At 42.8% G+C, this 12,701-nt stretch overlaps 1 protein-coding gene across 1 annotated transcript; it reads right to left on the reverse strand.

The window, feature by feature from the left end:
• Positions 1-6,140: 6,140 nt before the first annotated feature.
• On the reverse strand, positions 6,141-12,354 carry TAF1L (TAF1 RNA polymerase II, TATA box binding protein (TBP)-associated factor, 210kDa-like). Its single transcript, XM_011979990.1, has one exon. It carries the CDS (start codon positions 12,205-12,207, stop codon positions 6,844-6,846), a length of 5,364 nt encoding a protein of 1,787 aa, XP_011835380.1. The 5' UTR covers positions 12,208-12,354; the 3' UTR covers positions 6,141-6,843.
• Positions 12,355-12,701: the final 347 nt, after the last annotated feature.

Raw genomic sequence — 12,701 nt, forward strand, 5'->3', positions numbered from 1 at the left:
ATGGGGTGCAGTGGTGCAGTCATAGCTCATTGCAACCTCAAGCTCGTGGGCTCAAACGATCCCCCAACTTCAGCCTTCTGAGTAACTAGAACCACAGGTGCACACCACCACGTCCAGCTAATTTTTGTGTTTTTTGTAAAGACGGGGTCTTACTATATTGCCCAGGGCTGGTCTCAAACTACTGGCCTCAAGCAATCCTCCCACCTCAGCCTCCCAAAACACTGGGATTACAGGCATAAGCCACCGCATCTATCCTTTTGCCCAAGTCTTGAATTGGGCTGTTTTCTTATTATTGAATTATGAGAATTATTCAAGGTTTCTGAATGATTATGAGAATTCAAGTTTTCTGGATGCAAATCCTTTATCAAGACTTTATGATAAAGGACTTGCATTCATAATTCTTAAAGAATTCTCAGTTTTGCAAATATTTTCTCCCAGTCTATGAACTTTCTTTTCATTTTCCTAATGGTGTCTTTTAAAGAGTGGATGCTTTTAATTTTGATGAAGCCCAATTTATCTTTTTTTTCTTTTACATTTCATGCTTTTTGTGTCCTGAGAGACCTTTGCCTATCCAAAGTCAAAAAGATTTTCTGCTTTGTTTTATCTAGTTTCATAATTTTAGATTTTAAATTTAGGCTTATCATCCATTGCAAGTTAATTTTGGCATACGGTGTGAGGTATGGTTAAAATTCTCTTTTATTGCATATGGTTGTTCAACTATTTCAGCACTATTTTTTGAAAAGACTATCATTTTTTTCTATCACATTGCCTTGGCGCCTTTGTTGAAAATCAATTGGCCATTGTCTGGGTCTATTTTTGTACTCTCTTTCTGTTCCATTAATCTATGTGTCTATCCTTTAATTAATACCACATTGCGTTGATTACTATGGCTTTCATGTGATATAATTTTAAGTGGAAAAAAGCACCATATATAGTTTTTTAAATAACATGCTTACTTTAAAAAATGTATATATATAGAAAAGACTGAAACTTGCAAAAATAAGATATGAGATTGTAGGTGATAAGGTTCTCTATTTTTAAGAGAAGTTTCTTTTATCCCTAGGACTAGGCTCGGGCTCTGCCAGGGAAAAATGGCAGGAAATAACTAGAATATTCTGCTTTCTCCAAAGTATTTTTAAGAATATAACTGTTTGAAGAAAGAAGCCTTACTTATAAACTATTTCACTGACCCACATTCACCTGGCTTCACTGAATGTATGTTCTTCTTGACTCTGCAGTCCTTGGGTAAGTCATTGCCCATTGTTGGCAAACTCTCCAGGGGTTTTGTTATTTCTCAGAATGCCGGCAATGTAGAAACATGTGGGATATGACCAATCAGACATTTTCATGCCAGTCCTGTTCTATAATAGTTTTTCATTCAGTCACTCAATCATTCATTCGATATTTAATTAATTTAATAAATAATCAAATCCAACATTAAATAATAAAATGTCAGATGAATGAATGAGTGACTGAATGAAGAACTATTTTTACTATATACCAGTAACAATATTGAAATGGCAAAGATGAGGAAGGCAAAATCCTGTCTTCAAGGTGCTCATAGTCTAGTAAAGAAAAGAAGTTCACATAAACTATTGTTCCACTGGTATCACAGTGCTAGGGTGGGCTCCCGTTTAAGGTAAAGTGGGGCACCACAGAGAAAATGGCCTGTCCTGCTCACTTCCTGCCAGCTATGACTAGTTAGTGACTTCCCCTCTTTCCCCATATCTAAGATTGTCCTTCTTCAGTTTCATCTCACTTTCAGGAGATGACCTTCATGATGAAAATAGAGGTCATCAGAATGGAACTCCCATCCTCATTGTCCTGCCGCCTACAGAACAAACCTGCCAGCATCTGCACCCTCTCCTTCAGAGGAAAGTGTTCTTTCTAGCAAAGACGAATCCCTTCTCAGGGGAGAGATGTCACCCCTTCCAGACATCCTAGGAGCCTTGTCCCACAGGCTATCCCCCTTCTCTCCTGGAACTCCAGCCTCTTCCTTTCTTCTCTGTGCTTAACTCTGCAATTCCATCACCTATTAAAGAAGAATCTGTATCTGATTGTACATTCCTTATCTGCTACCACCTGATTCTCTCTCCTATTTTAAACTTCTCAAAAAAAAAAAAAAAAAAAAAGTCACCTGCATAATGTTCCACTTCCTTGTAATACTTTCATTCCTCAGTCTGGCTCCTATGACCCAACCACAATTGCTCTTGCTAAGGTTGCCTATAAGTGCCATAATTGCTCAAGTCTGGAATGTTCTGCAGTTCTCACCTCTTTACGTCTTACTGCCATTCAACACTCTCACCCTCTTCTATACTCTTTCCTGGACTTCACTGATTCCAGGATTCTGGGTTTTCTCCACTTCTGTGAGCATTCCCTCTCAATCCCCTTTGCTATCGTCTCTCCCCTTCCTTGAGTCCTAAATATCAGAGTTTTTTCAGGTTCAGCCTTGAGTATCCTTTCTTCCTAGGTAATTTCTATGACTTTAGAAATTATAGTCCACCCCTATGTCACCTATGACTTTAAGTGCCATCTGAGACATCTTTTTGGATCTCCAAACCTACATGCTTAACTATTACCTGACATCTTTACTTGGTTGTTCCACAGGCACCTCAGATTTAACAATTTGAAAACCAAACATTTGATCTCCACTGCCCCCAGCCTATGTATTCCTTCAGGGGTCCTCATTCCAGGAAAGTATACAAAACATCTGCCCACATGCTCATTATTAGAAACTTGGTAAATGTCCTTAACATTTTATCCAGACATTCATTTTCTTCAGTCCTATGAGCACTGCTTCGAAATTAAATGTTGACTCTACCCAAACTTCTCCCTCTCCATACCACATCATTTCTTGTATAGCCTCCTGTTGGTCTTCCCTTTGCTATAGTTGCCCATTTCAATCTAATCCCTACAGAGAAGTCACAATCATCTTTTAAAATGTTAGCTATGACACATCATTTGACATTTCAATGTCTTCTGCATCATACTTTAGATAAAATCTGTCCTCTGTAAAGTAGACAATAAGGCCTATCATGATTTGGATCTTGCCCATCTCTCCAACCTCTTCTCACACTGCCTCACCTCAAGCACTGTCCTGCCACAGGGCATTAGCACATGCTCTTGAGAACACCTCCTCCCCCATTCTTCACATCACTAAGCCCTATTCATCTGTCAAGTCCCTGCTTAAATGTAATGTCACCAAGCAGACTTTTCTTACCCTCATTAATCTAAATTACTATCAATCTAAGTACATTAATATCATGAACATATTAATTTCTGTTTAGTTGTTTAATATTCATATTCCCCATCAGATTATAAGCTCTTTTAAGGTGGAGATCATGTGTTTCTGGTTTGCCTATTCCTCTGGTGCCTAGTTTTGTGTCCAGCAAATAGTGGTTACATGGGTGTATTAGTTCCCTATTGCTGCTGTAACAAATGACCATAAACTTAGTGGCTTTTTCTTTTTTTCTCTTTTTTTTTTTTTTTTTGAGATGGAGTCTTCCTCTGTTGCCCAGGCTGGAGTGGTGCAGTCTCAGCTCACTGCAACCTCCACCCCCTGGTTCAAGTGATTCTCCTACCTCAGCCTCCCGAGTAGTTGGGATTACAGGCACACGCCACTACACCAGCTAATTTTTGTATTTTTAGTAGAGACTGGGTTTCACCATGTTGGCCAGGCTGGTCTCAAACTCCTGAACTCAGGCGATCTGTCCTCCTTGGCCTCCCAAAGTTAGTGGCTTTAAACAACACAAATGTATTCTCTGACAGTTCTGGGTATCAGAAGTCCTACATAAGTCTTACAGGGCAAAAATCAAGGTGTCAGCAGAGTTGGTTCCTTCTGGAGGCTCTAGAGGAGAATCTACTTTCTTGCCTTTTCCAGCTACCACAGCTGCATTCCTTTCTCTTTCTCTACCTTCAAACCCAGTAGTGTAGCATCTTCAAATCTCTCTGCTTCTGTCTTCATATCACCTTCTGTCTTATTCCTACTCTCTCTCTCTTTCCCCTCATCTCAAGATCCTTAACTCAGTCACATTTGTAAAGCCCTTTTGACCATATAAAGCAACATATTTACAACTTCTGGATATTAGGAACTGATGATTCTTGGGGACCATTATTTAGCCTACCACAGTAATTGTTGAGTGAATTAATGAGTGGAGGGAGAGAGCCAGGAATGTTTCACAGCGGGAGAAATGTTTAAACTGTAATATGACAGATTAATAGGTATTTACCAGGCAGACAAACAAAGGTTGCATTCATTCCAGGAATAGAGAAGTACATGGACAAAGGGCTAGAAGTAAGAGAAAGCAGGTTTTGTTTGGAGAAGGAAGCAATACTGTCTTCTTGTACCGAGAGTTTGAGAAAGGATTTGAAATGAGCAGAGAAGTCAAGGCTGAATTCTACATCACTGGAGATGTAGAAGACTGTGTAAAGACTGTGGATGTTACCTTTAGGTGAGTCAATGCTGAGTCATCTGCATGCTTATTACAATTCATTTACTCAAGATTTAACAAGCAATCATTGAGCAGGTTTTTTATGCCAAGAGATGGTTAGGTACCACCTAAAACAGATACCATTAAACCTAAACAGACCAAAATGGCAGCATAAGAGAGAAGGGATAAAATATTGACTGGCTGTTAGAACATTAGTTTGGTGGTGCCTTATGTACCAGCAAGGGTAACATGTGAAAGGTCTTATAGAAGCTCTGTGTCTTTGTGGCATTCTTCTATGTTTTAAGATATTTTAAAATAAAAGTAATGCAAATTAGAAAATGTAAGCATGAAAAACAAAGAAAATAAAGATACATTTCTACTATTCAGAGATAAACACAATGAATATTTTGGTATATATACTTCTAGAACTTATTTAATATTATGCACATATGAAATTTATTACAAAGTATTTATTATGAGATATTGAGATATGCTAAAAGAAACAGAGAAAAATATAATGAAAATCCAGGTACCCACTACCCAGCTTAAGAAATAAAACATTATCAATACAGTGAAGATTCCCTGTTTACACACATTTCTGAATTTCCATCTCTTTCTTTTTTTGGAATAAAAAAATGTATTACAAAAATAATACATACTTGTTAAAAAATTCAAACAATACAGAAATAAAAGCACAATATCCCACCCAGTATACATAACAAACACAGAAGCCCCCTCCCCTCCAATCCCATTCCTGGGGGGTTATCATTGTGAACAGTTAGCGGATATCCTTTCAGACTTTTACCTTTGCATGCACAAGTATATATAAAAACACATATAAATAAACACACATGGTTCTGTGTCTTACAAAAATGGAATCACATGTATCTGTTATATATGATTCTTCAATTTCTTTCTTCATTCACACATTACACAGATTTCTAAAACACAAACCTGATTACATCACTCCTCTAAGAGCTTATTTCCCATAATATAAAAATCATACACATTAACATCAAACACAAAGCTTGTGATGATATACTTCCTGCCCATCTTTCAGTCTCATCACTAGCCATTCCAGCATTAAAGGACTGGAATATAAACCATCCTAAATCCTTCCTGGAACACGGCAGTTACAAACAAACAAACTAGAAACACATTCTGCCATTTCTAGACTGTGGCCTTTCCCATTCATGTTACACTTTGCCTGGACTTTTCCATCTGGCAAACTTCTACTAATTCTAAAACAATCAGCTCGCAAATTATCTCTAGGAAGACTTCCCTGACTTTTCAGACATGATTACTCCTCTATTTCCCCTATACTTTACAGCAAGCTTCTTAATTGCATTTATCTCACAGTACTATAATGGTTTATTAACATGTTTTGAATTCCACTTCCCCTTCCCCAACTCGATGGTGAGCTCTTTGGGTAACAGGGATTTGTCTTATTTACCTTTGCATCCCAAGGATCTGATAGAGTGCTTATCATGAAAAGCAGATGCTCAGTAACATATCTGTTGAGGGTTTTATGATTCTAGGAACATTTACTGAGTACCTACTATGCACAGAACCATATCCTAAGCATGAACAGAAACACAAGACACAGTCATTGCCCTAAGAAACTTACCATTTTCCTACCATTTCCCCTGAGGCGGGAGGGACAGAAAACATTTAGATGGCAACATTATCATTTCTGACATATAGGCTGTTTCAAAGTTTACGGTAATTTGCCTCAAACCCATTTAGGAACTAGGCATTGCATAATTAAATAATAAAATAATGGGCAGTTTGTCACATAGGTTTAAGTGTAGCAGAGTCCACTAGAACCCAAGTCTCCATCCCAGCAGGAAGGCTCTTATCTGTTCCAGCCTGTAAATTAAAAAAGTGAGATGATACCATGCTTGGAATTTTTTTTTTTTTTTTGAGATGGAATCTCACTCTTTCGCCCAGGCTGGAGTACAGTGGCATGATCTCCACTCACTGCAACCTCTGCCTCCCGGGTTCCAGTGATTCTCCTGCCTTAGCCTCCCGAGTAGCTGGGATTACAGGCATGCACCACCACGCCTGGCTAAATTTCGTATTTTTAATAGAGATGAGGTTTTGCCATGTTGGCCAAGCTGGTCTCGAACTTCTGACCTCAGGTGATCCGCCCACCTTGGCCTCCCAGAGTGCTGAGATTACAGGTGTGAGCCACCATGCCCAGCTGGAAATTTCTGATGCTGCTGAAGCTTGTGTCTTGGGTGTTCGACTTGGGATCAGGCTCCTCATAGCTCCCATAACTGATGTTGCTATCCTCCAAACTGTAGGAAGCCTCCCCACTGTCTCCCTCATAGGACATCATGCTTTCTTCATTTTCCATGCCCATCCTTGTGTTCTCCTGAAGCATGCTGAAGCATGTGGGGTTGTTTGGGTTTTATTCCACCAGATCCACATCAGAGTCACTTCCACTTTCACTCAGCTGGATGGCAGAGAAAGAATTGTCTCCTTCTTCATCACTCCCAGCATCTTCCTCATCATCTTCTCCTTCAGACATAAGCAAATCCTCATACAGGACACTGGCTTGAGGCTGTTGTACAGTTCCTTCCTCTTCATCTGCAAGATCACCATCTCCATCTTCACCTTCTGGGGCGGGAGACTTAGGTTTCCCATCCGCCTCATCATCATCATACCCTTCAATATCTACATCAGAGTCCTCCTCGCCCAGCCTACCTCGGCCCTGGCACATCTGCTTTTCTGGAGTGGCAGTGGGAATATCCAAGACAGACATATTGCTCTCATCTTGAAATACAGAGGTATCTCGAGACATACTGAGGCATGTGTTGGTATCATACAAATCAGGAGGCGGAGGTGTATAGGGCCCTGGGGTCATTGGGTCCAGGCTTTCTAATTCTGCTTCCTCCAAAGCTGCTTCTTTAGCTGTACAAATATCCTTCTCAAGTTGAGTCAACTGCTCATCATACTCAGTCAACGTCTGGTAACAGACGTTCACAATCTCCTGGGCAGTCTTAGTATACTGACTCTCAGGTCCATTATACTTAACACTGTTGGCCAGAATAAGGTTTACATCATCTAGAAAACTCTCCCGACTCTGATACTTGTGCTTGGAGATGTTCTTATGTATGGTCTCTAAATCCACCGGATTGACAATCACTTTGTAATAATCTGGAACAAACTTCTTATTAACTGGGTGATGAAATGGCCAAGAATCTGGAACTGCCATCATTTTCTGGGTGACAATGTTGTCCAGAATGAAAGAAAATGCCACTTGGTCATCATCATCCAGCAAGGGGTTGATAGCTTTCTCTAAGCGAGCTAATTTGTCTCCTTTCTCTCTGAGTTTTTCATCACAGAGATCCAGCATGGATTGAGAGATCTGAGTCAGTGAGTGTTTTGGACCATTGTAGGTTGCACTGTTTTTCACAATTAGCTCCAGATGCTCTCTGAACTCTTCCCGAGATGGGTAGAGGCGTTTACGCACATTTTCACGGAGTGTTTGTAGGTCCATTGGCCGAGTGATGATTTTGTAGTAGTCCTTTACAACCTTTGCATTGACTGGAGTGTGGAAAGGGTATGTATTTGGAAGATCTCTCATGTCATTGATGATAGACTCCAAGATGGATGACAGCGTCACCATAGGGTCTGTGCGGCGTCGGTGGATGGACTTATGAGGTCTATTCAAATAGTCACAATGAACAGTGGTTCCAACTCGCCGTTTCTTCTTTGGAGGAAGCTGCTGTTTAGGAAACTTGAGAACCAGAGATTTTCTGCGAACCTCATCCGCATTCTCAATTAGCTGTTTCCCCAAGACAATTTTGGTCCCTTCAACCTTGATAAGTTCTTCATTATCATTATGAATGACTGTCTTTTCCAACTCCTCCTCCTGCTCTTCTGTCATGGCAACAGGGTTGGAAGGTGGCACATTTGTTTGATAATAGAGGGGGCAGAATTTGTTAGTCCTCATGTGTCCAATGGCACCACATGCCCCACATTTCAGTTTTAGGTCAGGACGCTCCTTCACTTTCTTGGGCTTCTTCTCAGGAGGACCCCTAAGTTTCTCCTTTTCCTGGTTCCGCTTAAGCCGCCTCAGTTGCTCTTGAATCCTCCGCCGCTCCTTTCGCATCTCTTCCCGATGTTGTTCATCAAAAAGGGCAAATTTTTGAATGAATTCCTCATCTTTTGTAGTCCGTATGCGTACATAGGCATCAATGACAGCTGGTTTTCGGACTGTCTCACAGCGAACATACTCTTTCCCCTCTTCATCTCGAAATGTGCGATAAATCTTGAGACAGTGTCCAGGGGCAGAAGAGTTAAGGCTTGTCACGGAAGCTGTGTCATCATCTCTGTGATTGTTTCCTGATGCTGCTGAGCCTGCTGCCAGTAGCATTCGCTGTAGTTCCTTCCGCTCCTGCTCCTCCCATTCACGTGACAGCTGAGAGCTGGTTTTCTTGTTCTGCAACATGTTCTCAATGTTCTTTTCCATTTCTTCAAAGTCACTATCTTCAGCTGAGCTGCTGTCTGTGTCACTTGATAAGACTTCAGTTGATGACAGAACCTTGTTCTGTAGGTCAAAGATGCGCTGACATTCCTCTTTGTAACGCTCTTGATGCTCAGCCACAGAAAACCTTGATCCACGGGCAAATTTACTCATGGGCCCCTCTCCAGAACGAGCCTGTTCTGTTGACATTGTGCGCACCACATCAATCACTTCCCAGCGGGACAACTTTTTAATCTCTTCCTCTGGCACACCAAATTTACGTAGAAGTTGTTTGGCATTTTTCAGGGAAAGGCGACGAAGGTCTGCATCTGTTCCTGTCACTGTCTTCTTCACTGCCTGCGGCTCTTTATCATCCTTCTGCTGTGTTGGTTTATTTGGAATCTTCACATAGGAGAATCCTTCACCACACCCTGTGGGATCTGCCACCCCAGTCACCTCTAGGAGACACTTGCCCTTCATGGCAGCAATGAAGGCCCTTGTGGTGTTCCAAGGAGCAGTGTGAACTTCATCATCAATCTTCATCTGGAAATCTTCCTCATTTTCTTCTTCTGGAGCAAAAAAGGATTTCTCACCATAGCCAGCATCCTTCAGTCGTTGCTCTGCAGCTATCATACTATAATAAGCACAGCACTGCTCTGGTGATACCATAGCTCTGATCTCTTCTTCCGTTGGTAAACGAAAATCAGACTTAAGCACCCACCAGTTTGAATCCATCCCTGTGCGTTTGAAGTCAGCGCAGAGCTTTAGCCTCTTCCGGATGCTGCTTTCTGAATGGGAAGGAAAGGCTTTTTTTATATCTTCCATTCGTATCCTCCGTGGCCGATCTTTACTCTTCCAGAAAAGGCGGTAAATAAAAACCTGTAGAAAGTCTCGAATATGCGTATTGGCCCTTTTGGAGTTAGGCCCAGGAACTTCAAACAAGGGACACTGCTGGCCAACCACAAAAATATCCACTAATTCCCGAATATAGTAACCCTGTCTTGTCCGAATGATCAAGAAATCAGTTTCTGGCATCTTATGAAGATAAATTGGAGCACGAAAAAGGTTGTTCTCAAATGCCTGCAGTAATTGGCCAGGATGGAGAGAGCCCAGGAAAGGAGATGTATGGCAGTAAACAGTTTCCCCATATTTACAATCTGGTGCTCCAGGATCTTTTCCAGGTTTCCGTTTATAATAGTTCTTTATCTTGGTTGCCATGCCAACCTGCATCATTAAGGGTCCATTTTCCTCACTATATTCTGCAAGAATAAGATCTCCATCTTTGCCTGTGAGATCCTGAGGTGTGCGCATAAAAAACAACTCTCCACCACCTGAAGCTTGCCTCTCTTGTTCTCTCATCTTGGCCTTTTTTTTGATGTGCTTTAGCAAAGGTTGGACTGAATGGGGACCTGGCTGAGAGAGTGCACCGAATGAGTACTTTTTTAGAGGTGGGCGATGGAACTGCCGGATTTTGATGGGCCCCATGTGGGTGGGAAAGAAGGGTTGCCATAATTCCACAGCAGGAATTGAATGCTGGATAATATTCCCTCCAAAGGTGCCTCGAAGACCCTGTTGCTTGGGGTAATAATACTCATCACTAGAGAGATTCCATGGATCTTTCACTTCTGGCTGAGACATGTTCTGCTGTGGTTCCTCCTTGATGACTCCTGTTTTCCCCAAGAGAATTCGACTCTTCTTCAGAGATGATTCCCTCTTACTCTCCTTGGAGGGGGAGTTAGAGGTGGCCTCCTCCTTCTCATCAGGAATTTCCAAAATGAGGTTCTCATCATTGGGATCAAGTGTCAAAACAGGAGGTTCCAAAAGCCGGGGCATGGCCTGAGCATCCCAAATGATATTGTCCTCCCAGCGTCCATACACCAGATCCTCATTGTCAATGGGAAAAATAGAGTACCAAGGTTTGTCATCATCCAGAGTGGCTGCAAAACCTTGCTGAACATTGTAAGCCATCGCATTCCTAGTCATGCTAGAAGGCAGCCAGCCTGCCAGGCTTGCACGCTGAGGTTTTGTCCCTTTGTGTTTGACATCCTCCCCATCCCAGATGATATTATCCTCCCAATGCAGCTGTGTCACCATCAGGAAGTTTTCATCAGCCAGAAGATCAGTGCCATTGCTTTCCTCAAGTTTCCTAAATTTCTCTATCATTCTAGATTTTGTCACAGGTTCATGCTCTGTTTTTCTCAGTTTGAAGCCATAGTCAAACCCACTGCCATCTTCAGAGACACCCAGCATATCATACCACAGTTGGGCAGGCCCATAACGCCACTCAGCCACTCTTGGTTTGGTATCTGTCACTTTATCTACATCTCCAGTTGATTGGGAAAATTTGGACTCCACAGGAACCATCATCGTGATTTCATCATCGGAGAGACACTGCTCTGGAGGTGGTCGTGGAGCAGAGTCATAGTTCCACAAAGACTTCTGGCTGACTTCTGATTCTACTGAGCATTCCACCTCCTGGATCTGCTCTTCCTGTATCAGCTCATGATGCTTCTTCCTCTTTCTCCGAGCACTCCGCCAAACAGATGGGACATTCTTCCCTGGTCCAAAAAGACGTAGGAAGCGTAACACCTTTCCAGGTCGAAATTCTGGAAAAAGTTCTGTGACACTTGGCAACAGCTTGGTGGCATCATGCTGCATAATCCCAGTTAACGGAAGGGTCAGCTTTCCATCCTCAGATTCTGCCTGTGTTGCTTCCTGAGGTCCCATCTCAGATTCTGAGTCAGAGTAACTACTGAAGACCACTTTCTCTGAGGCCAAAAAGGAAGGGGCAATGATGGAGGGCAAGATGATGCCTTCGCCATTTTCAGACACACAGGTAATAGCATCCTGGTCCTTATCCTTCTTCATTGGTCCCGGGGGTGGAGGTGGAGGAGGCATCAACTTGCAATCACTGTCTTCGCAATTAGCATCATAGTCATCTTCATCATAATCTGAGTGGCGAAGGGGCTGCAAGCTCCCTATCGTCTGCTGGTATTTTCGGCTTTCATCTTCTGCCATCTCGTTGATGTCTGAATAGTCCATAGCTTCTTCTGTACTCCTAATCCACCCTTCATCATTTACCACGGCACCGGCAGTCCCGGTCAATTCTTCATTTGCCGTAAGTTCCGTGATCAGGCTGCCCAGCCCCAAAGCCCCCAAGCCTGCTAAGTGCTTCCTACACTCATCATCCAAGACGCTCTCCCCCTCCAGCTGCCCCGCTCCACTGATGTTGCCGAAAAGGATACCCGCTAAAGAAAATGGGCCGCCTCCAGCCGAATCCTCCTCGCTGTCCGTGTCCGACATGATGGCGGCAGCAGTGATGGTAGCTACTGCCCTCAGCAGCAAATCGCAGCCGGGTCCCACAGACCGGAAATAAAACAACAGTCGCCCGGAAGTGACTTACTGAGCTCCCTTACCCTACCAGCCTCTACCGGAAACTGAATAAAGGTGGGGGAGGGGCGAAGGCGGGTGTGGAGGGGGCGGGACCGGAAAACACTTTTTTTTTTTTTTTTGACATGGAGTCTCGCAGTGTCACCCAGGGTGGAGTGCAGTGGCAGGATCTCGGCTCACTGCAAGCTCCGCCTTCCGGGTTCATGCCATTCTCCTGCCTCAGCCTCCTGTGTAGCAAGGACTATAGGCGCTCGCCACCACACCCAGCTAATTTTTTTTTCTTTTGTATTTTTAGTAGAGCCGGGGTTTCACCATGTTAGCCAGGATGATCTCGGACTCCTGACCTCGTGATCTGTCCGCCTTGGCCTCCCGAACTGCTGGGATTACAGGCGTAAGCCACCGCGCCC

Source organism: Mandrillus leucophaeus, unplaced genomic scaffold (genome assembly GCF_000951045.1).
Source record: "Mandrillus leucophaeus isolate KB7577 unplaced genomic scaffold, Mleu.le_1.0 Scaffold208, whole genome shotgun sequence".
NCBI classification, from domain to species: domain Eukaryota; kingdom Metazoa; phylum Chordata; class Mammalia; order Primates; family Cercopithecidae; genus Mandrillus; species Mandrillus leucophaeus.

What these genes read in the sequence shown, in the direction of transcription:
- TAF1L (XM_011979990.1), bottom strand. Translation starts at nt 12,207, where the DNA reads ATGTCGGACACGGACAGCGAGGAGGATTCGGCTGGAGGCGGCCCATTT.